Source organism: Cottoperca gobio, chromosome 16 (genome assembly GCF_900634415.1).
Source record: "Cottoperca gobio chromosome 16, fCotGob3.1, whole genome shotgun sequence".
NCBI lineage: Eukaryota > Metazoa > Chordata > Actinopteri > Perciformes > Bovichtidae > Cottoperca > Cottoperca gobio.
The window spans coordinates 26,241,631-26,266,883 of NC_041370.1; the positions used below are offsets into that span (position 1 = coordinate 26,241,631).

General features: G+C 38.8%; 2 protein-coding genes across 3 annotated transcripts in view; one reads left to right on the plus strand and one right to left on the minus strand.

The window, feature by feature from the left end:
- LOC115021088 (IgGFc-binding protein-like) overlaps nt 1-12,664 on the plus strand; it is a 33,196-nt gene extending 20,532 nt beyond the window's left edge. The window contains exons 19-27 of the mRNA XM_029451232.1: nt 279-502; nt 1,393-1,534; nt 1,875-2,211; nt 8,621-8,737; nt 9,837-9,944; nt 10,168-10,363; nt 11,042-11,305; nt 11,510-11,652; nt 12,260-12,664. Of these exons, the coding sequence (XP_029307092.1) occupies nt 279-502; nt 1,393-1,534; nt 1,875-2,211; nt 8,621-8,737; nt 9,837-9,944; nt 10,168-10,363; nt 11,042-11,305; nt 11,510-11,652; nt 12,260-12,478 (1,750 nt within the window). The 3' untranslated portion in view covers nt 12,479-12,664. The remainder of the gene's footprint in view (nt 1-278; nt 503-1,392; nt 1,535-1,874; nt 2,212-8,620; nt 8,738-9,836; nt 9,945-10,167; nt 10,364-11,041; nt 11,306-11,509; nt 11,653-12,259) is intronic.
- A 1,124-nt stretch (nt 12,665-13,788) lies between these two features.
- On the minus strand, nt 13,789-24,375 carry LOC115021390 (dysbindin-A-like). Of its 2 annotated transcripts, XM_029451821.1 has the most exons (11): nt 24,044-24,375; nt 21,731-21,784; nt 20,598-20,648; nt 20,443-20,503; nt 19,069-19,201; nt 16,974-17,106; nt 16,609-16,631; nt 16,066-16,212; nt 15,758-15,886; nt 15,045-15,232; nt 13,789-14,889 (listed from the first exon to the last, which is right to left on the minus strand). In XM_029451821.1, the coding sequence occupies exons 1-11, from the start codon at nt 24,097-24,099 to the stop codon at nt 14,848-14,850; spliced, it is 1,017 nt and encodes a 338-aa protein (XP_029307681.1). In that variant the 5' UTR covers nt 24,100-24,375; the 3' UTR covers nt 13,789-14,847. The 2 variants fall into 2 exon arrangements, with proteins under 2 accessions (XP_029307681.1, XP_029307679.1); XM_029451819.1 differs by having other exon boundaries at nt 13,789-15,232; nt 24,044-24,373.
- Nucleotides 24,376-25,253: the final 878 nt, after the last annotated feature.

Sequence of the window (25,253 nt, forward strand, 5' to 3'; positions counted from 1 at the left end):
ATAGATAGGATAGATAGATAGATAGATAGATAGATAGATAGATAGATAGATAGATACTTTATTTATCCCGAGGGAAATTCAGGCATCCAGTAGCTTAAAACATTTACACAATTACCCATCTACCCCCCCCTCCATTACAAATGTACATTTCAAATAAGACTTAAAATAAAAGTGAAATTAAGTGATAAAGTGATAAATGCTAGAAATACAATAAAACTGTTATTTATATGAGTGAGCTGATAATAAACCTGGACATGTCTCTCTGTTCTCCTCCTCAGGTACACGGGTCCAGACTACTGTGGGATTCTGAGCGATAAGAAGGGACCTTTCTCTGGTTGTCATGGTAGCGTGCCAGTAGCAGAGATTGAGTCAGACTGTTTGTATGATGTCTGCACCAATGAAGGACGGCAGGAAGTGCTGTGTGAGGCCCTGAGCAGCTACCTGGCAGAGTGCCAGGAAGCTGAAGCGTCAGTGTTGCCATGGAGACAACTGGTCAAATGTTGTGAGTTACATACAGTTAATTTACTAAAATACTGAAGACAGACATAAAGTCAATCACTTGTAAGAATCTGCTGTAATGTGCAGTATTTTCCAATAGCCTTACAGCTCATAGCGTGCTCAGTTCACTTCAAACTGATGGACGCAGTCAGTTGTTTTTAAAATGTGAATGTAAGTAAGTGTATTCCAAGGTTGAAAGATACATTATATTGTGCCTGGGTGGTGTAGTGTAAAGGGACTCACCCATCAACACAGAGAACAAGATGCAGCTGGATTTCTTCACTCACATCTTCCATGCGCCTTAGAGAGAGATGTGACAAAGAGGTGCAGTGATGAAGTCAAAGATACACAAAGATCACTAAAATAACTTTGACTCAGTTGAGTCAAAGTGGGTCCAAATTAAACTTATTCTATTGAGTTTAATACAATAATTATATGAGGGCAGGTATTTTTGTATACCTGCAAGTCCGGCTCTGACAGTTCTCTGGTCCTGTTCAGACCAAGTCCTTTTCTTTTTTAATAATTCATGCACATCCAGTCCAGGTAGATTTTGTATTGGTTTTAGTGGGATTGAGTCATTTAGAAATGATTATAATAATAATAATAATAATAATAATAATAATAATAATAATAATAATAATAATAATAATAATAATAATAATAATAATAATAATGCATGACATAAAAAACCCTCTCATAATTCTACAATTTAAGGTCAGTAGCTGGAGAGAATAGTTTTTTAAATGTCGTTTTGAATATGCTTAGCTACAGATGCCATTGTTGCTCCTAATGTTCCATGTGCAGTACTCTACCTCCAGACTGAGCATCAAATAACTTCTTCCCTTCTCTCTGTCTGTCCGTCTCCTCATCTCTGCCTCATTCTGCTGCCTGCAGCTGTTGCATGTCCGGCCCACAGCCACTACGAGCTGTGTGGCTCAGCCTGTCCAGCCAGCTGCGGCCCTCAGCCAGAGGTGTGCCCTCAGGCCTGTGTGGAAGGCTGCTTCTGTGACCCGGGATATATCCGCAGTGGAACAGAGTTAGTACAACATTTTCACACATTCATTTGAAGATATGAATGTCTTCCTTTTATAACTCCTCCCTCCACTCATCATGTTGTACTGCTTTTATTTCCACCTAATACACCAAGAAGGTATTATTATAGTGCTATATTTGTATTATGGAGAAGCAGTTTAATCTGGCCACTGGATGATATCACACTGTTGATTTAAGGGGTCACAGTTTGTATTGTCAAGGTAGATGTTTATAATATATCTGTGTCACATGCATCCATAAAGGAGTTGCAGAGGAAACATGTTCAACATTAACAGCTGCTGTAGGCACTGGGATTGATTGATTATTTTGTTTGTTTCTGTCAGGTGTGTTCTCAAAGAGAAGGGCTGTGGCTGTACCCACGATGGCCACTATTACTTGCCAGGTGTTATTTTCTGGGCCGACTCGCTGTGTAATGAGAAGTGCGTTTGTGATAGAGCGACACAAAAGGCGCGATGTGAGCACTCCGGTTGTCGAACCGAAGAGAAATGCAGTGTTGTGAACGGAGTCCAAGACTGTTACCCAATCAGCTTTAAGACTTGCACTGCACGCGGAGATCCACACTTCCGATCCTTCGATGGACGCAAGTTCGACTTCCAGGGCAACTGTGTCTACAAGCTGGCCAGTGTGTGTGGAGATACTACAGGTCTGCAGCCCTTTGAGGTGAGCTAACACCACATTTTATTAGTGGTGTTGTTGTTGTTGTTGTTGTTGTTGTTGTTTACTCCATTGAAAGAAACATGAGCTTATTTGGGACAAGATTGATTTATAACTTTTATCACTGACACTGACATGCTTCCAGTTTGAAATTGTAATCATCAAATTGTGAGTAATCAGAACATGTTTGTCTGCTCCAAACATCAGGAGATGTTTGCTCATTCCCAAAACATAAACCCCCTCGATCGATACTTACATTTAGTTGATAGGGATTTTGTACTATTAAATGGAAATGTTTATGTATTTTTACATGGTATTATTCTCTCCATGTCATGTATATTCATATATATTCACTGATCTGTGTAGTTATAATATATATCATATATATTATATTCACTGATCTGTGTAGTTATAATATATATCATATATATTCAGTGATCTGTGTAGTTATTAATATATATCATATATTCACTTATCTGTGTAGTTATAATATATATCATATATATTCAGTGATCTGTGTAGTTATTAATATATATCATATATTCACTTATCTGTTTAGTTATAATATATATCATATATATTCACTTATCTGTTTAGTTATAATATATATCATATATATTCACTTATCTGTGTAGTTATAATATATATCATATATATTCACTTATCTGTGTAGTTATAATATATATCATACATATTCACTTATCTGTGTAGTTATTAATATATATCATATATATTCACTTATCTGTGTAGTTATTAATATATATCATATATATTCACTTATCTGTGTAGTTATAATATATATCATATATATTCACTTATCTGTGTAGTTATTAATATATATATCATATATATTCACTTATCTGTGTAGTTATTTATATATATATATCATATATATTCACTTATCTGTGTAGTTATTAATATATATCATATATATTCACTTATCTGTGTAGTTATTAATATATATATCATATATATTCACTTATCTGTGTAGTTATAATAAATATCATATATATTCACTTATCTGTGTAGTTATTAATATATATATCATATATATTCACTTATCTGTGTAGTTATTAATATATATCATATATATTCACTTATCTGTGTAGTTATTAATATATATCATATATATTCACTTATCTGTGTAGTTATTAATATATATCATATATATTCACTTATCTGTGTAGTTATTTATATATATATTATATATATTCACTTATCTGTGTAGTTATAATATATATCATATATATTATATTCACTGATTTGTGTAGTTATTAATATATATCATATATATTCACTTATCTGTGTAGTTATTTATATTTATATCATATATATTCACTTATCTGTGTAGTTATTTATATATATATATCATATATATTCACTTATCTGTGTAGTTATAATATATATCATATATATTATATTCACTGATCTGTGTCGTTATTAATATATATCATATATTCACTTATCTGCGTAGTTATAATATATATCATATATATTCACTTATCTGTGTAGTTATTAATATATATTATATATATTCACTTATCTGTGTAGTTATAATATATATCATATATATTCACTTATCTGTGTAGTTATAATATATATCATATATATTAACTGATCTGTGTAGTTATAATATATATTATATATATTCACTTATCTGTGTAGTTATAATATATATCATATATATTCACTTATCTGTGTAGTTATTAATATATATCATATATATTCACTTATCTGTGTAGTTATAATATATATCATATATATTCACTTATCTGTGTAGTTATTAATATATATCATATATATTCACTTATCTGTGTAGTTATAATATATATCATATATATTCACTTATCTGTGTAGTTATTAATATATATTATATATATTCACTTATCTGTGTAGTTATAATATATATCATATATATTCACTTATCTGTGTAGTTATAATATATATCATATATATTAACTGATCTGTGTAGTTATAATATATATCATATATATTCACTTATCTGTGTAGTTATTAATATATATCATATATATTCACTTATCTGTGTAGTTATAATATATATCATATATATTCACTTATCTGTGTAGTTATAATATATATCATATATATTCACTTATCTGTGTAGTTATAATATATATCATATATATTCACTTATCTGTGTAGTTATAATATATATCATATATATTAACTGATCTGTGTAGTTATAATATATATTATATATATTCACTTATCTGTGTAGTTATAATATATATCATATATATTCACTTATCTGTGTAGTTATAATATATATCATATATATTCACTTATCTGTGTAGTTATTAATATATATCATATATTCACTTATCTGTGTAGTTATAATATATATCATATATTCACTTATCTGTGTAGATATAATATATATTATATATATTCACTTATCTGTCGAGTTATAATATAGAGTTATAGAGTTACAGTTATAGAGGAATATACAGTGAAGGTGGTGATGGTCTAGCTGCCACCATTGTGCCAATTGTGTAAGTCGCTTTGGATAAGAGCGTCTGATAAATTACCTGTAATATTCACTTATCTGTGTAGTTATAATATAATATTCAATATTTGGTGTAACTACTCTTTGCTTTCAAACCAGCATCAATTCTTACAGGTACACTTAGGGATACGTTGGTCGGCCAAGGAAATTTAGTGCAGCAGATGAAAAACACATCAAGCTTATTTCCCTTCAAAATCGGAAGATGTCCAGCACTGCCATCAGCTCAGAACTGGCAGAAACCAGTGGGACCCAGACACACCCATCTACTGTCCGGAGAAGTCTGTCCAGAAGTGGTCTTCATGTAAGAGTTTCAGCCAAAAAGCCAAATCTCTGACATGGAGACAAGGCTAAGACTCAACTATGCACGAACACATAGGAACTGGGGTGCAGAAAAATGGCAGCAGGTGCTCTGGACTGATGAGTCAAAATGTGAAATATTTGGCTGTAGAAGAAGGCCGTTTGTTCCCCGAAGGGCTGGAGAGCGGTACAATGAGTGTCTGCAGGCAACAGTGAAGCATGGTGGAGGTTCTTTGCAAGTTTGGGTCTGCATTTCTGCAAGTGGAGTTGGAGCTTTGGTCAGGATTAATGGTGTCCTCAATGCTCAGAAATACAGGCAGATAATTATCCATCATGCAATACCATCAGGGAGGCGTATGATTGGCCCCAAATGTATTCTGCAGCAGGACAACGACCCCAAACATACAGCCAATGTCATTAAGAACTATCTTCAGCGTAAAGAAGAACAAGAAGTCCTGGAAGTGATGGTATGGCCCCCACAGAGCCCTGATATCAACATTATCCAGTCTGTCTGGGATTACATGAAGAGACGGAAGAATTTGAGGAAGCCTACATCCACAGAAGATCTGTGGTTATTCTCCGAGATGTTTGGAACAACCTACCAGCCGAGTTCTTTCAAAAACTGTGTGCAAGTGTATCAGAAGAATTGATGCTGTTTTGAAGTATCAAATATTGATTTGATTTAGATGTATCTTCTGTTCATTCACTGCATTTAGTTAATTGATGAAAATAAACTATTAACACTTTCATTTTACAGTATTTTTTCACAACTGCCTAAGACTTTTGCACAGTACTGTATACCATATATTTCCTTGGCCCTAATCCAGACCTGGGCATTTTACGGCCCGCGTGAGGACAATCGTAAATTATAACATATGAAAAAGTATAAAAGTATATATTTTATTTAAACACCACCCTTTTCAAAATAAAAGCAACACCATTGTATTGCGTGCATGGTGTAAATAACTTTCTAACTGTGTTGCTATTATTTTGAAAAGGGTGTTATTTTTATTTATTTACCTACGCGCGCCGCGCGCGTGAACATCTACAAGTATTGCTGGCCGGCTAGCCCTCAAAATGTCCGCACACGCCAAAATAAGAAAGATTGATACAGTATGCCGCGTTTTCAAAAAGACATGGACTGCTAAGTATGTATTTACAGAAGTCAAAGGTAAAGCCGTGTGCTTAGTTTGTGGTGCGCAGGTCGCTGTGTTCAAGGATTACAATTTGAGTCGCCGTTCAAGAACTTGTCTGATGAAGAGCGGGAAAAGGAGTCGGGTGCTTTGCTAGCTAAACTGCAAAACCAACAAGGACTTTTTACAAAACATTGCACATCCAGAGATGAAGCTGTCAACACAAGTTATGTCTTATCCCACAAAATCGCTAGAAAAAGTAAACTGTTTTCTGACGGAGAGTTTATGAAGGAGTGTTTGGTGGATTCTGCAGAACTCATATGCCCGGTGAAAAAGGAGGCATTTGAGAATGTGCCCCTCTCCCGACGCACAGTAACAAGGAGGATTGAGACATCTGGAGCTTCAGCTGCAGAACAGAGCGGTCAACTTTGACTTTTTACCCCCTTGGTTTTGGATGAGAGCTGCGATGTACGTGAGTGACACTGCCCAGCTACTATCTTCCTACGTGGGATAACTAAGGACTTCAAAATCACGGAGGAGCTGGCAGCCATGCAGTCAATGAAAGGGACAACAACAGGGAGTGATGTGTTCACGGAGGTAAATGCATGTGTGGACAAGTTGGAACTGAAATGGGACAAGCTGGCAGGCGTGACAACGGATGCTTGTCCAAATCTGACGGGGAAAAATGTTGGACTTTTGAAGAGAATGCAGTATAAAGTGACAGAAATTAACCCTGAACAGAAATGGGTATGTTTGCATTGTATTATACATCAAGAAGTGTTGTGTAAGTCAGTTCTAAAAATTAACCATGTTGTTGATCCATCCATCCATCGTCTACCGCTTATCCGGGATCGGGTCGCGGGGGCTGCAGCTCCAGTAAGGAACCCCAATCTTCCCTTCTCCGGGCCACATCCTCCAGCTCCGACTGGGGGATCCTGAGGCGTTCCCAGGCCAGTGAGGAGATATAATCTCTCCACCGAGTCCTGGGTCTTCCCCGGGGTCTCCTCCCAGCTGGACGTGCCTGGAACACCTCCCTAGGGAGGCGCCCAGGTGGCATCCTTACTAGATGCCCGAACCACCTCAACTGGCTCCTTTCATGTTCCTTGTTGATGTTGTAACTAAAATAGTTAACTTCATCAGGGCAAGAGCATTGAATCACAGACAGTTTGTTGCACCTTTGGAGGAAAATGAGACTGAACATCGTGACATAGGCTACCACGCTGCTGTCAGTGGCTCAGTGTGGGACCTGAGAGAAGAGAGTCAAGACTTCTGTGTGAAGAAAGGAAAAGACGTCCCACAGCTTTCAGATGCAGACTGGATGGCAGACCTTGGTTTTGCTGTAGATGTGACTGCACTAATGAATGAACTAAATGTCAAACTGCAATGCAAGGGCCTTTTTGTGCATGAAATGTACAGCGCAGTGAAGGCTTTCATGAGGAAGTTGCAGCGTCTCTCAAGCCAAATGGAGGACAACATTCTCACCCACTTGCCAACACTGAAGGAAGCCACACCATCAGCTGATCACCTCCACAGGTACTCCATGTTAGAAGCACTGCATGGTGAGCTTTGGAGGCAATTTCAAGACTTTAAAACAGTTGAGAATGAAATGCACATGATTTTTCCCCATTTACATGCAATGTGGATGATGCACCCAGTGATGTTCAGCTTGAACTCATTGACCTGCAGTCTGACACACTTCTGTCAGAGCACTTTGGGTCAGTCTCCCTGTCAGAGTTTTACTCTTCCCTGAAAGAGGAGAACTTTCCACACACGAGGAGACATGCTCAGAAGATTCTGGTCCTCTTTGGATCTACCTACATATGTGAACAGACATTCTCAGTGATGAAGTTCAACAAATCCAGATACAGATCCTGATCACTGATGATCAGCTGTCAGCTGTCCTGCGCATATCCACCTCAGACATCCAACCAGATTTCAGTGCACTTGTTCAAGCCCAAGACAGACTGGATCTTTCTCACAAGTAAAGTGAACTGAAAAACATCAGAAGCACTTATTGCTTTTTGTATAAAGTTGATTAATTGCTTATCTTTACATACTGTAAAACACATTTTCAGTATTTGTTTGTGAAGATTAACATGTTAAAAATAAAATGCTGATGTAATGATGTTTTTACTGTTTAATATTTATCTAGGAGTATTTTCCTATTTGACCCACTCCACAATTTCATATATTTATTGGAAGAGAATATCCTTATTATTTTGATTACCAGTCGCAGCTAATCAAAATATATAATGTACTGCTTTTTACAATGGGAGAAAATTAATATTGAGCAGAATTAAATTCAATTAATTGTTGATTCGGCCCTCCAACACAGCTCGGGTTTCTCATGTGGCCCCTTGTAAAAATTAATTGCCCACCGCTGCCCTAACCCTTCCCTGTCTGCTCTCCTTTCTTTCTCTCCTCTTGTTTTCTCCACTCCTCTTTTGGTGAACTGCAGGTAAACCTGGAGAATAACAATCGTGGCAACAAAAAAGTGTCGTATGCTAAAGTGGTGACTGTTCAAGTCTATGGCAACACATACACACTGTCAGTGGACTACCCAGGCAGTGTACTGGTGAGAAGCGCGCGCACGCACACACACACACACACACACACACTTATCTGCAGTGGGAATCAAACAGGACAACTTTGTCAAGATCAGTTTTCCATATGGAGACTTTTAATTGCTCAGGCTTGTAGCTCTTTGTGTTTTACAATATGAAAGACAGCAGAAGTTGAGCATGTTTATGTATAAAAAAGTAAACGCAGTATTTACATGAGGAAGAAAGAGTAAGTTTAAAAAAAGAGCTGCAGTTCCTTTGGCAGTGAGTAATTGCTCTGCCTATTAATTAAGGTTACGATCTCATGCCCAAGAACTCCTATAGGTTAGATGTTTACATTTTGAGAGGCTTGTGGTAAACATTTGAAGGTCTCGAAAAAACTCAAATGACACATGCATAAAATATATCACAACATAGAGCACAACTTCAATTTAAAGTTTCATCTGGGTCTTGTCTGTAGCTGAATGTATGTTGAGTATCAGAGTTAAAAGGTTCCAACGATGTCTTGCCTGACTAATCCCTATACTGTAAACAGCCATATGAATGCAGAAAAAAAACGGGATATTTTTTGTTTCCGTTTGCACCAATCACATTTCAGAAGTCTTTGATTGAATGCAGGTAAACAGGCGGAACACATATTCCACCGTCTGACGTGATTCAGCTTTTCATCATCTTGGAATGAATGTTTGTATTGTATACTTGTTACTTGTGAAACAATCTGGTCATAGATATCGTCTCTCAACTCCATACTCGCGTCTCAAGTTGCGAATCAGACTGTTAACAATGAGCAGCACATGGAAAAGGAAGTCTGGGTGCAGATATCCACTGGCTACACTGGAACCCCAGAAATATTTCACCCACAAGCTCATGGACGCCCAACCAAGAGAAGATGGGTTCTGAGATTGTAGCCTGACTGATACAGGATCATTGAGGCAGACGTTGATATCGATATTTGCCTCATCAGAAATTCAGATATAGATATATTGGCAGATATGAAATATTTTACATCACGCAAAATACTTTTTATATGGATCCCTTCAATTTGGTAGTTGTGACTAAAATGATGTACTAATGGATATTTAATAATAAAGTGTGTGTGTGTATTTTCTGCAGGTGGACGGGCTTGAGAACTTCCTACCATTCTCCAATTCGTCCACTCAAACACTGGTCCAGGTTTATCACAGACACAGACTGGCTGTCATTGAAACAAAATTTCTGAAGGTAGAAACACACGCATACTGTACAGCATATAGTATGTTAATACTATACAACCCTTAGGAACTGCATTACTTCTCAAATATCTGACACCAACCAGTCTTAACCTCACTGAACTGAAGGAATTTAAATGTTTATAACCATTGCTGTGTAATGATTAACGCTACGGCTAATATGTCTCAGCTTGAACTTTTGTATAACTTTTGCTTTATAATCCACATTGTTAAAGGTCTCCTTTGACTTTGCGAGTGCAGTGAGGGTGGAGCTGGCGACTAGTTATCACAGTGCAGCCTGCGGACTTTGTGGAAACTTCAATGATGACCCTGCTGATGACATGACGTTGCCCAATGGGAAGCTGGCTTCCAACGCCAATGAGTTTGGAGTGAGCCAGTGGCTGGCGGACGTGGAGGGCTGCTCCCATGAGTGTAAGCTGATGCAGTGTTGTTTATCTTCACAGTGCTGTTCCTCTCAGACATGCACCTCTTTACGTAAATATGATGGCAATTTTACATGTCAGTCTCATATCTGAATAAGAGTAATCACCGTACAATGTTGGACTTAGTAACATTTCTGTAACAGCACACATCTGAGCTGACTGAGGACACGTTAACGTAAAGGCTGCAGCAGCACAAGGTTGACTGCATAGAGAGATATTCAATACGCATCTTGTTCACCTTATTAAAATCATTTAGTGTCTTGTGTAATTATAATCTCTTTTGCTCAAATAACACTAAATCAGTTTAATAAACTATGAAGCACTGTGAATGAGCCAATGTTATGTTATTAGTGATTCTTATGTCAGACCAATCTATATATTTTTTCTCTATGGGTCAGCAGGAATGCAAAATGTATTGCAAGATAAGAAATAAATTAAAAATTCCAACCGTGACCTTTCGGGGGCTCTAAAGCTTCAAATGTAAGTGATGGGGGTCAATGTCCACATCCTCATTCCATTGACAAATGTATGTGAAGCTAAATAAAGAATATCCTGGTAACATGGGCGGGCTTCTCAGAAGTGCTGCTCACTGGGTAGAGACATCCCCAGTGGCAGATTGTATCAGCTGTGTTGGAGTCTGTAATGTGTGATGTTTTTGTGCTGCCAGGTAAAGACTGTGCTCAACCGCTGCCCCCTGACTTCAAACCCCCCAGCTACACATCAGTGTGTGATGTCATCACAGCACAGGACGGGCCGCTGGCTGACTGTGTAGACAGAGTAGATTCGAAGCAGTACCATCACGACTGTATCTATGACATGGTGCTCAATGAGGGCAAACAACAGTCCGCCTGTGACATCATCAGTGACTATGTAGAAGAGTGTCAGAAAAAAGAAGGCTGTGTGAAGTCATGGAGGACGAGGCGCCTCTGCTGTAAGTACTCTGTGTGTGCGTCTGGGAGGTTTTTGTGTAGTTCTGATGAAGCACGGCGACACCTTAATATATGCACACAGAAAATGTGTACACACAATGTAAGATGTATGCTTACTAATTGCAATGACATGATCAAGTTGTATTTATGTGTGTGTGTACTTGTGTGTGTTTATGATTATGTGTGTGTGTGTGTGTGTGTGTCAGGGATGCAGTGTGCAGCCAACAGTATGTACAGTGTCACAGCTCCTGGCTGTCCAATCAGCTGCACCGGTACATCTCCACCTGCCGAGTGTAAGACCCTGCCCAGTGAGGGTTGTATGTGTAACCCTGGTTACGTGCTAAGTCAGGTAATCCTCCACACTGGCCGGCCTTCTTCTACTAACACATGACTCGTGTGGGAGTGGGACATCCCTGCTTGTTACCACTCCTTCTCATTTTGCACCTCCCATACTGTTTCTGCACATGTTTACACACTTTAGGGATGTTTCTATGGATACATGACATATTTGTAATTATCAAGTACCCTTTTTTCTGTGTATGTGTATTACTTGGGGAAACCAGGGCTGTTGCGAGGGTTTAAGAAATACTGATGTCATGAGTTCACATTTCCTCAGTGCTGTAGAAGGTTGCAAACAAATTACAAGTTGTTAAAACGTCCAAACCCCCAGAAAAAACACAGGATCATGTCCTGCTGTTAACAAGAGCTATGACTTGTAGGGGAACCACCTTTGAGAAGGGGATGTTTACTCAGTTAATTAACTTCTGGACGTACATTCTGTCAAAACTGTTGCTCTAGTACAAAGTTACCGTGGTGATTGATACAGCATCAGAGCCATGCTCTTTTATTGTCTCGACTGGAAAAAGTAATTTGGACTTTCTTTAGTGTACATGTAAGTACAATAATTACATTCAGAAGACATGTGACATTGTACTGATTGAACTTTGACCTTCTAGAATCGCTGTGTGCCGCTGGCTGAGTGTGGCTGCGTCTTCAATGGTCAGTACCTTGTGTCTGGTCAGAAGTTCTACACTAAGTCGGACTGCCAGCGTCTCTGTGAGTGTCATGGAGGGATGGTGACCTGTAAACACGAACCCTGCAAAACAAATGAAAGCTGTGGAGTGCAAAAGGGAGTGAGGGGTTGCTACGCCGACCTCAAACATGGCAAAAAATGATAAAACGGGAAAAGAAATGCAGAACCTCATCTTCTAATGACGGAGAACATATCCAGCAATGTTGTGTTTTTACTGTAAGCTATCATTCTAATTATAGATTCTTCTGCAGTACTTCTGCATTCAGGTACTAAATGCTAATATAACTGGAGGATTACAGGGGGAAGCGTTTCCTTTAGTCAGTCACCTGTACTGTACATTTCTTTACTAATCAAGTATCTTTAATGATCATTAAAAGTGTTTAAGCAACTGCACCATCTGTTGTCTGTGATTGACGTACATGCCGATTCACCATCACCGTACATCATTTCTGCTCTATTTCAAAATATTATAATGATACAGCATGTTGACTTATGATAAAACAACCTGCTGGACTGGAGTCTTGTTACATTGTACTGTATACTGTGTTTTACTACATTTCAGATAAATATACTTGTTACTCCACTATATATTTTAATACATATTGTTCTAATCTACCCAACACATTTATTCCACATCACCAAGCTGTAACATTAAAAGTTCACCCACACTACAAAAACTTATTTTATCGGGCGGGAACATTTTTGGCTGGGAGAGCCATAAAAGCCAAATATTTTTAAATGTATTTCCTTGAGAGCCATATATTTAATAAAATTGAGTTTTAAGTATATCACGTCTCCGAGTACTAAAAGCGGTATCAGTGTTTCCTCTACCATTGAGCACTTTCTCCTCTGCTGTTTCGCGAAGGGCAGGGCTCCGCCCCCTACACACACGCACACACATACACGCGCGCACACAGTTACAGTCAAGAGACAGAGTGGAGGAAAAGAGAGGGGAGAACTAAAACTAAATCCGCTGCTAAATGTTTTACTTTAAAATGTCACAGTATAATTATTTATTACTTGTTAATCATGTTAAAAAATGTCAACTCAAAATTGTCTGCAAGCCATATCGCGTCATCGAAAGAGCCATAGGTTCCCGACCCCTGCACTATATGGTCAAAAGTATGTGGACAACCTCCAAACATTACATCTGTGTTTGATAACTGAGCATGTGATTGTGACACATTAACGTGCTGCTTTAACAGCCTGCACTCCGCTGGCATCAGGCCCAAGGACCAAACAGACTGTTGCTACTGGCCAAAATATCAGTGTTTGCTGAAGCAGTAAGACTTCCTGCAACTACAGGGCAGGACTTTATGTGTTTAAGGCATCCCAGAGATAGAAAATAAATATTCTACTTGTGCTCTTCTGTTAATCTGGCTTTGTGGAAATCACTTTTTAGGAAACAACTCATTTTGTTAAAGGCATTCTACAAACCAGACGAGACAGATGCATGATATACAGACAGATTGATATTTTTATTAAATGTGTAAGGACAAAACAGACTTGTTTATCTTTTTGTCAGACAAAATAGTGTTTAAACAAAATAAAACCGAGAAATGTTCAAAGATCCATGAGGTGTTATTCTACAGCTGTGCAGTGATGAGCCGTCATCCTCCCAGTACGCCTAAAACACAGCTCAGCCTTTTGTACTTTTTAACACAGCGGGTTTCTGTATGATCGGCTCGTCATTGATGATTTCAGTATTTTTGGGATAACAGTGGAGCTCTATGACACAGAGCAATAAGATATATCAGGCTTTGGATAAACAGACAATGCTTGCTAGTGGGGTCATTTCACGTCAAATATAGAATCTCACCAGCCTTATCATATGAGACTTGTTGCGTCTGTCGCCCCCTCTTCTCTAGATTTGAAGTACAGCTCGTTCTTTGTTAAGGCTGACCAGTACATCATGAGTTGTGGCAACTTCACACAGGTGCACAGAGAAGTGAAGAAGTCTTGTTGTTTACAGAACAACTTTATTGTGATATCAATGCGTTTATCAGCATCATCAAGGCCACCAGCACATCAACACTGCCCTGCTGTGGTGGACATGGGCACCAGCTGTTTCATCTACAGTATGGTGTCTGCACCAGCTGTTTTATGCACATTAGTAAGCACAAAGAGAAATAAAAAGTACAATAAATCCTTGAAGAATTTGAGTCAGCAATTAATGAAGAGAATTTCTTACAGATACTGTAGATTTGGCCAAACCTAAAAAAGGTTAGAAGTTACTGTAACTTGTGAACGCAGCGATGTTACACAGATTTAGGCTTTAGACAACTAACAGACCTGTCATATCCCCAGCTAGATGAAGATGCTTTATACCAAAGGAAATAAGTCTTTCTCTAATTACCTTTGATTTGTCTCTATACACAGAGTTGTTTATCATTCCATTTGGGTAAACGGTGAACCGACAATGTCTCAATTAGTTGGGATTAATGACAGTGTCCCTACCATATGGACATTTGGAATTTTTCCTATCAAATCTGAAGAAAGCAGTCTCTGACCTCAGCCTTCAGAGTGCTGGCTCATGTTGGCAGCAGATGGGGGCTGTGTGGAGTCAAAGCAGAGGGTAACAGCAGTTAGTGTTTACATAGTATCCAAGGAGTTTCCAGGGTCTGGTTGCTAGGTTACCCAGAGGGCAGATCCTCTACAGGGTCACTCTCATCAGAGCCCCTCAATGTGCCAACATCCTGTAGACCAACCAGTGACATATCAGGCTGAACGTCCTCCTCGTCTGACTGCACCAGAGGCTCATCACTCTCCTCACTGGCAGCTTCTTCTTCTTGCTCCCATACTGCATCCCGGCTGGAGGCTTGGTTGTTTGTGGGAGGGGCTTGGATTATTTGGCTTTTCATTTCAGAGTCAGAAGAGCAGGACTCAAGGTCTGGACCTGTTAGAGAAGACAACTAAAGCTTCATTTTCACATTAATTCAAGCTCAACCTGTCACATCTGAGTTCTGTGTGGTGCATTCAAACGGCAGACAGATCAGCTTCAGGCTCTTGCTCCAGGGAGGGTGGGCTGATTTTAATATTATATTTGATTTTCACACATGTGGTAACTACAGAACCATTGACCTGCTGTTTATATTTGTACTCATTCATCCTCCCATAACTTGTGTCTCATCTGGAGAGAAGATTTGTATGTTAGATTGACTAAGTTACTGCCAGATGTACACAGCCGAAGCTAAAGAGCTAATGGCCAAATAAAAGCTACATGGTTACACCTACAATCATGAGGTGGCTAATAACTCAAAAACAAATGCATGCTGATGTTGTTCCATACCTACATAGCAACCTCTTAAGCCAGCAAACTGGTGATAGCTGTGTCCTACAGTTTGACAACGCACAATATCTTTATCTACAATATATGCACGTCTTGAATCTTCAGCTTGTAGAGTAAGGTAGTTGGGGTTACCTGAGGTCAGAGATGACCCTGTACTGATGTCATCACCTGTGGAGTTGAGGAAGTCATCCAAAGCCTCCTGGTCTGATATGTTAGTTACTGTCATCTGATCCAGAACACGCACATCAGCTCCTGTTGGCTCTACACACACCACACACACATAACTACAAGGTCCTGGGTCTGGTCCCGGCCGTGGGATCATGGTCTACCTCCATCCCTGCAAGTTTAACTTGCCTCAAGAATCTCCTCTAATCCACGTATAATCTTATTGGCTAATAATTATAGAAAGTAAAAGTGCTATGCTATAAAGAGTGACTTACCTCTGTGCTGTAGGTATCCAGTGGTCAGGTATTGCTGCACATCTTGGTTAAAGGCTTCTTCATACACTTTCTGTCGTTCTCTCAGTTTCTGCTGCACCACCTGCTCCTGCTCTGCCACCTTCTGAGCATGTTCAGAATTCAGTTCCACTACAAACAGAAGACATGTTATTTTTAGAATATCGTCTAATCGCTAGCGTTTCACATCATACCGTTATCAGCAGTATTAGGAGTTACACCAACACGCTTCATCAACCAGTCAACCTAATTCTATAGATAATAACTAGTGGGGGAAATAGCTTTTCACATGGGTGATGGGGGTGTTGGATAACTTTCTTCCTAAGTGAAATGATGGTAAAAACAATTGTCATGTGTTTACTCAGGTTCCCTTAGTCTATACATCCCATGCCATTGATTATGGCAAATGAATAGAGACATTAGAAAAGAGGAACATCCTCCCCGTCACTGTAATAAGGTGGTAATGTAGTCACTATTGTGCAGGGATCACAATGTGTAATGCCTGATGACAGTCCAGCAGCAGCTCACCTTCCAGAGCCTCCACCTCCCTCCTATTACAAGACAAACATCAGACAAGTTAGCATTGAGTTACATTACTTTTCTATAGATAAAAAAACACTGACTTTCTCCATCTTTGATTTAGACACATATTCTTTAGTTATGTCTGACTTTATTGATAATGATTCTAGCCCATTGATATTACATGGAACACAAAAAAGGAATCAAGCCAATGTTAGCTGACAGTTTTTGACACTGGGTGAAAGCATTGAGGGTCAATAATGAGCTCTGCTCAACCATCTATTGTACTAGCTCACATTTAAAAATGATTTGTTGAAAAAAAACAACCTTCAGCCTCATAGGACAGTGAATAAAAAGTCACGTGCATGTCGTACCTCTTCTTTTTCTGATAGACTTCTAGTTGGTAGATATGATTTTGTTTGAATGTCTGTTGTTCACACTGACAGCACAGCGTCTCCAGGTATACCAGTCTGCTCTCCATCTCCTCAAAGTCACCCTCCAAGTGAGCTGCAGAAACACAAAGTCATACTTTCAACCTTCTTGTTCATATTAAGTTTTACACAAGCACAAAAAAAAGTGTAATACTTAATTAAATGTAAATGTATTTAATTAATAATTAAATTTTCGAATGATGACCATTTGATAGAAAATCGACCACGGTCAGCATTAGTTCACAGCCACCTCACTGTGAAAGGAGCCGCAGTCTGAACTTCTCTCGCTCTCTTCTTTCATTCTTGAAACAACCATTTCTTTAAGATGATCAGCACTATGAGTACAGCACTATGAATGTGCTTTGGTGGAGAGTGTCTGAACTAACATTTTTGTTCTGAAGTTCTGATGGAGTATACCCTGGCCCTCAGACCCTGTCTCTTTAAGGCCCACCTCCCAAAAAGTCCAGTCTACTCTCATTGGTCAGTTCCTGAGCAAGCACCACCCAAACACTCCACAACAGCAGAGGGGTGTTTGGCAAGTGGCAATAGCTCTGCAGCTCCTCAGCAGCCAGGCAGGGATGTGAAGATACACACAACTCTGGAACACCAACCAGGCAGAAAGTGTTGCAAGCTAACATGGCTAACACTGACCCTTCACTTTGATGACGAGTAATGGTCGCAGCTCACAAGCCAGCATAGCAAGCTAGCTAGGTAGATAACATTAGCAGCCTTAACTTGTGTGTACTCTTTTAGTTGTGATAGTGGTGTGAATATTAGTACACATCATGGTCATAGGTTCAAAACCTACTTGGGCCTGAGAAAACTATTTTAGTTCTAGGAACAAGGGTATACTACTCATACACTTAATCCCCTAGTATTGAGTATTGATTGGCGTGCAGTCTGTGGGTATAAGCCTGTTTCACATATTTCACACGGTATTCTCCTATTTGTGTGTTACCGTTTTGCGAGGGCACAATGGTTCCATTGCTGCATCCTTTGCTTAGCACCGTCCACAAAAATTGTGATTGGTTCAAAGACAAACAAAGAAGACAGAGCGTTTCCCCTATAGCAGGATGATGAGGACCCTGACACAGCGCTGGGGTTTAACCTCTTAAACTCCGCTAGCCAATGAGTTAACATTAGTTATGGTTTCTGTGTTTAGTTCTGTGTCCGCAGCCGCAGTTGGTTGATTCATAATGAATCAGAGTGAAATTCTGAAAAAAGTTTCAAAAAGGAAAATGTCAATAATTAAATGAAAATTATTGATGACATTACCTTTCATAATAATGACTTGAGTTTTAATACGTTCTTCAATTATTTAGCAAATTGTTGGTTAAATTATATATTTTACACAATTTATTCACATCATTTATTTTTATTCATTTAATATTTGGGGTTCAGGATCTGAATACTGTGAATAATTCATAAAGCTGTACAGGCAGCACATACTGAGGTCCAGTGGTGGAAAGTAACCAAGTATATTTGCCCAAGGACTGTACTTAAGTTTGAGGAACTTGTACTTTACTTATTACTTATGCTACGATATACTTCTTACTACATTTATTTAACTGCTTTAGTTTCTAGTATCTTTTGTGTTTTCAGTTATGTTGCAGATCTATTCAGGCTGGAGTCTGCTGGGCGTTATCGTGAGCTCATCATGTACTCATAAAATGATTTCACCGCAACAAAACTAACTAATCTGAAGTCCTGAAAAATAAATTGTGCGTAAGGTAAAAAATAATAATCATTTTTCAGGACCTTCAAGACATATGTAACACTCTGAAAGGACCATTTTGCATAATGAGTAATTTTATACTCGAGTACACTCTGCTGGTAACATATATGTACTTTTACTCAAGTAGAATTTTAATTGCAGGACTTTTACTTGTAACAGTATTTTTACACTGTGGTATTGTAACTTTTACTTAAGTAAAGGATCCAAGTAGTTCATCGACCACTGCAGAGGTCCAGTGTTTGACATTATATGTTGCTGCAGGTGGCTGGCTTTTATTGGACAGGAAAGAAACAGACTCCATACCGATGTTCGCAGTGATGGCCTCTAGCTCACTGATGAAGGCCGGCAGGCTTTGCAGTTGTTCCTGTAGTTGATTCAGAGCTGCTCTTCTTCTCTCCCAGTGTGCTGACAGCATCACTATGTCCTCATCTACTGCCTATCACACACACACACACACACACACACACACACACACACACACACACACACACACACACACACACACACACACACACACACACACATAGTAAAAACACAACAGCTCCTATCAAATCTTTCTAGCAGCCAATCACTGCAAGTGTTTCTCTGGTGAAGCAGCCTTGTGAGCTGAAGTTACGGACTTTAGCAGCTGTTAACTCCTCTGTGTGTGAAAGTCTTTCAATCAGGGAGGAATGTTTCTGCTGATGAGCTGGAGGGCCGCATACGACTGATGTTGACTGCAGTTTGGGCACATATCTACCTCCAACCTCTCACAAAAGGACTGACTTCTCTCCCATGTTGTTTCTGCTGTATAGAAGACAACTTGCAGAGAGCTCAGCTATTATTCATTTCACAAGCATGGCACTGTACGGGACACCATTTCTAAAATCTTCTGCCAACTAACGATTATCTTTACTATTAATTTATCTGCTGCTTACTTTCTCAATTAATAAATTAATCATGATGTATATACAATGTAGGTAAAAAAGTCTCATGTGTCTTCATGTGTCTTGTTTGGTCTGACCAAGAGTCCAAAGACATTTGTAAATTTCTGTAAATGGTCCAATGAATAAATCCTTTTATTTTGTTAAAACATGGAGAAGCAGCATTCAGTTTTTATGCTCCACATATCTGGAACACACTTTCAGAAAACTGCAGGTCTGCTGGAACTCAGACTTCTTTTAAATCAAGGCTGAATACTGTTGTGTTTGCTGCTGCCTTTTATTAAATCAAATAATTATTCATATCATATCCATATTCAGTCTTATTGTATGTAGCTTGTTTTTATTTCTGTTCTCTTGGCTATTTAATGCCTGTTTTAATTGTATGTTAATGTCATTTTATAATGCGTTTCTTTTGCATTATGTCTGAACATTTTTTGTAAAACATTGTTGTTGAATTGTACTGCTTACATAAACATGCCTCGTCTAAAAGCTTTTGAGGAAGTGTGTTTCTCTTAAATGTCCAAATGTGAGTATAAACCAAATTTCTCCATCACTTCACTGTAGCCTGTGAAAAGTCCACACGGGTATCTGATTGTACTCTGTGAACCTGCTTTCACCACAAAATATCCTCATATTCAAGATCCATTAACACAGCTCATCACCCACCCCGGAAAAAAAGGCATTGTGAAGCATTAATGGTATCTAAAGGTGTGTGTGTGTGTGTGTGTGTGTGTACACACTGTACTGGTCGTACCTCTGCAGCCTGAGCACAGTCGTTAGTTCTTTTATGGAGCAGAAACCAGCTCTCCTCATACCTGAGAAACACATTTATACAGAAACACATTAAAGGTGTCTGTCTGTGTCTGTGTCTGTGTGTGTGTGTGTGTGTGTGTGTGTTTGTGTGGAGACCTGCTGAGGATGTCCAGTCCAGCACTGAAATGTGGAAGGCTTTCTTCAAACCTGAACAACAACCAGGAGAATAATGAATGAAAAATGTGAGTAATAATTCACAGTTCAGAGAGAATCACATATTTCATTAGAGCCCATTGGGGAAGACACAAAGTCAGAGTTTATGAAACTGTCAGGCTCCAGGAGGCTCGGTACCAGACGAATGGTAGGCGAGGCGCTCACCAAAACAAAAACTCAGGTGGAGAGCAGATGAGAATTAATGGTTACATGTAGTGTGTGTTGTTGTTAATGGTTGATCATTGTAAATGTATTAAAAGGCCGTCCCGGTAGCACAGGCGTCCCGTATACAAAGGCTGAGTCCTTGCCACAGCGGCCACTGGTTCGAGTCCGACCTGTGGCCATTTGCTGTATGTCGTTCCCTCTCTCTCCCCCTTTCACAATCTGCACTTCACTATCATAAAGGCATGAAAAGCCCAAAAATATAACAAAAAAAAGGTAATTAAAACAACCCAGTAAATGTTATACTGTAATTAGGGATGCACAATATGGATTGTATTCCAAGATAACCAATAATCTCGCATTTTAAAAAGTAGTTCATAACCTGTATTTTACGCACACCTGAGGTGGAAGATTTAATATTCCATAGCTGTGACCTAACTAACATCACTGTTGTTAACAACAACAAACAACAGTTCGGACTTCAAATCTTCTTTGATTTTTTTATAGTAAAGTACATGGAAAACGTGTTTTTGTGTCTGAAACTATGAAAGACTTCTTCTTCTTCTTCTTCTTCTTCTTCTTCTTCTTCTTCTTCTTCTTCTTCTTCTTCTTCTTCTTCTTCTTCTTCTTCTTCTTCTTCTTCTTCTTCTTCTTCTTCTTCTTCTTCTTCTTCGGTGGATTGCAAACCAACTTTAAAAGGTGCATACCACCTATTGTATCAGAGTGTGGATGCTGCATGTGTTAAGTCAATGGAAGCAATTTGGCTTCATATTATTGGAATGTCAGTGTTGCATTGAGTGTTAGCTGAGCATTGTAGGAGAATGTTTGATCTCACTAGCAATATCACAGTCAACACATTAACAATTTATTTATGTCCCCATAGAAAAGAACGGTCCACGGACGGACACACACACCTAGGTCTCCTCCTGATTTTGGTGTCTCTTGATTTGTCTCCAAGGGTCTTGAAGCTGGAGGGAGGGAAAGAAGAGAGAACTAAAGAAAAGTTCAGCAGGGATGTACAAATGCCTTTGCAAACCAAGTTAAAACATACTATATGGTAATGAGCTCCATTTATATAGTGGTTCTTTTTTTATAAAAGTGTTTTACAGTATGCCTCTCATTAAACTACAACCACAAAAATGACAGCACGCTACCATGCAAAATACTGGCCTAACCAGTGACTGGAGCTCAGTGTGTGACACTTGATATACAGACACAAGGAGCCTCCGGAGCTACAGCAGGCCAATCTATGTACTGGATCCCAAAGTACCTGCCAGAAGCAACTATGTATTTTTGTTTGCTATAGTGTGCTGTGAGCCAGGTCAATTTAATTAAATATATAAATGAAAGAGCAGCTTTTAAAAGGACTGCTTGTGTGAGCTCTATTTCAGTATATTGCAGAAAGAGGAGTGGCGGCGAGATCGAAAAGTGGTTGATGGTATGCTGCTATGGTTCAGCGGTCAGGTTAATATGGCTATTGTTAGCCTAGCTACCGTGGCCAGTCCGACTAACCGATAACAGATATTTTAGCTAACTAACCCTTTTTGCATGTTTAATAGAAGAACACAATGACTTCATAAAACAATAACAAGGCATATTATTCATTGATGATATTATTTATTATTCAGCATAAACTTTGAATGAGTAACCTTTTTTTTTTATCACGGCATAATTAAGCCTTTTTCCACCAGAGGCTATGATAAACATGGGCATATTCATTTCACTATGATCTATTATTAGATAGTGTGAAATGCCAACGTGTTTATGTATTGATTACATTTTTACTGTAAATCCCAACTTTGGCTTTAGTCTGCATATGCCGGTTTATAGATACCCACATACCACTCTGATCCAGTGGCTGAACCGGTTTGTCTTTTACAGACATACCATTCTGATCCAGCGGTAGCTATGCAGTTTGTACCAACCAACTAAACCGAGATATTTATGATTGGCATACAGTAGATGTCAGGGTATCTTCTCACTATGATATCCATCTTCTGATATACTGTGATGACAATGTGTATTGATGAGGCTACACCTGATATAGTGTTACTATGGTCAATCCCATTATTGTCTCTAGTCTGCAGTGGCAGGTCCCTATATCTGCCAGGAGGGACACCATTGTACTATACACATTTGGTAACTTGTTGTTCTCATTCACAGCATTAACAGCCAATAAACGCAGAGCTGTCAACATTCTTCACACGTCGGAATTATTGTATAAAATAACAGTTTGACACTTTGTTTTCAATAGTATTATTGCACTAGTCCTTCATCAATATATGCATATAGCGTGCCGCTGGATCAGAGTGGTATATTGGTTATTGTTCTAATTTTACATAGTGTTCTTCTATTAAACATACCAAAAATACTATAAGCATTGGTTAGTTGGCTCGAATATAGGCCTATGTTATTGTTATTAGTCAGACTGGCCACGGTGACGAGGCTAACAATAGCCATTCTGACTTACACTAACGTTAGCTCTAATACGAACTCCATGGAAGATAAACACGAATGCAATTACATAGGTTTACATAGACGAATTACATTTGCATATGCATCAGGCGGCGGTGCTAGTGTATCAGTGTCACAGTGGCATACCACTTTCAAGCGGCACCTGCAGTTAGGAAACGGTACATGCTGTGGAACACCATCGGCCACTTTTCGATCTCGGCTCCACTGAAAGAGTGATTTTAGAATTCACATTGTTGAAAGTGGGATATTTGTAATTCCATAGCTCAATTTGCATTACCTTTGTTATTACGGATACTTGTATTGCAGAACGGATGTGGACTAACAAGTAGGTTCATGTTTTTACTGTCCAGAAAAAAGACTCATCACATGATCGTCAGCTGAACGCAGCTACACGATGACCGAACTAGTTAGGACAATAAAATCCCGAAAACTTAGCGTAGTTAGGTTTAAAATGACATTGACAAGAAATGTAACTAACTACTTGTTTAACTCAAGGAGGCGAACATGAGCTGAGCGCCATAAAATAATGTTATAGCTTTCCAAAAAAGACGCTCCAAAAACAGAATGAGGGCTGGAGTTAGCTAACGTTATATACCATTATATCGCTACGTGTTTCATCATTAGGTGTACATCTCTATATGACAAGGTCTATCAGATACATATTAAAGCTAATCATATAATGCTATCCGAGGCAGGACATAATCTCAACTAGCTAAAGCAGAGAGTAACGTTATGTCAGAAAGCAGACCAACCCCGTCGTGAAATCCTGCTGGACCATGTGAAGTCTTTCTCTGAAGTTCTCAAACATGATTCCTCTGAGCTGATCTGATCTGATCTGATCTTTCTCATATAAAAGCAGCCGCTTTAACTGGCTGTCAACACTCCTGGTGCTCTGGCAGCTAGCTGATGCTCTGGAGCCTGTTCCACTCTATACGTCCGTGTTCAAAGCTTGGAATTAAATTTGTCCTGAAATTAACCTCACAGGCAGCCCCTCCACTCCTCGAGTCTGTAGGTAGAACCTACACAGCAGAGTCTGAAAGAAGGATTTTTACGCAGCACCTGAAAGTCTGCCTAGACTTCCCTACACGACACCCCGCCCCCCCCCTGACATCTTTTACTACACCTAACCATAGCTACTGTGCCCATAGCTAGACATACTTGTATGCCTGAAAGGCTAACTCCGGGTGAGAATAACAAGGGGCTCTTCTTCTACTGTATGTGGTGAGAAGGGCAAACATGTGTTCCAACTGTGCACTACCGCCCCCTCTGTCTCTGTTTTTGCTTAATTCTAGTGAGTTTGATTACATACTGTTAATTAAGCAGCATTTTTATAAAATTATGCACAGCACATCTAAAATATTTCAATATATTTATTTGATGGAAAGGTGAAGTTTGGGTTTTAATATTTTACTCATGCTGTGTCCCAATCATATTTGGTACCCTACTGCAGCGGATTCCAACCTGTGGAAATAATCTGCTCAAAATTCTTCCGAATCACTCTTTTTACACAAACTTCCTGCAGTTACTGCATTCACTATTTGGGTTAATTGTACAGTTTATCAGTTGTTGTGCACTTTTACACATTGAATATAATATGAAATATCCATAAAACATGTCTCTTAACATTCGTCAGGAGTCATTAGTTTACTCAATGATAGAAAAGGGCTCCCTTAAGGAAAAGTGTCCTAGAGGGCATTATATTTACTTCTGAATTCTCAGTGTGACATATACTATATAGTGCAAATTCTCTGTTACAGTTACAGCACGCTACCTGTCTCAGCTCATACTGACAACTATTCATAAATGTCTGATAACAAAATATCTTTCACTGCTCACTAAAGAGAACACCATCGAGTGTTTATAATCATGTTGTGAATAGTTATTGAGTGAAATCATCAATTATGAACTGCAGTGTTCTGTGATGGATTTACTCTCTTTTACTAAAAGCAGAACCATAAAATC

Excerpts from the sequence above, each read along its gene's own strand:
- LOC115021390 (XM_029451819.1), bottom strand. The coding sequence starts at position 24,099 with ATGTTTGAGAACTTCAGAGAAAGACTTCACATGGTCCAGCAGGATTTC. Across the intron at positions 20,649-21,730 it reads AAAATCAGGAGGAGACCTAG|GTTTGAAGAAAGCCTTCCAC; the intron begins GTGTGTGTGTCC and ends GTTGTTGTTCAG. Across the intron at positions 15,887-16,065 it reads TGGATACCTACAGCACAGAG|AGCCAACAGGAGCTGATGTG; the intron begins GTAAGTCACTCT and ends TGGTGTGTGTAG.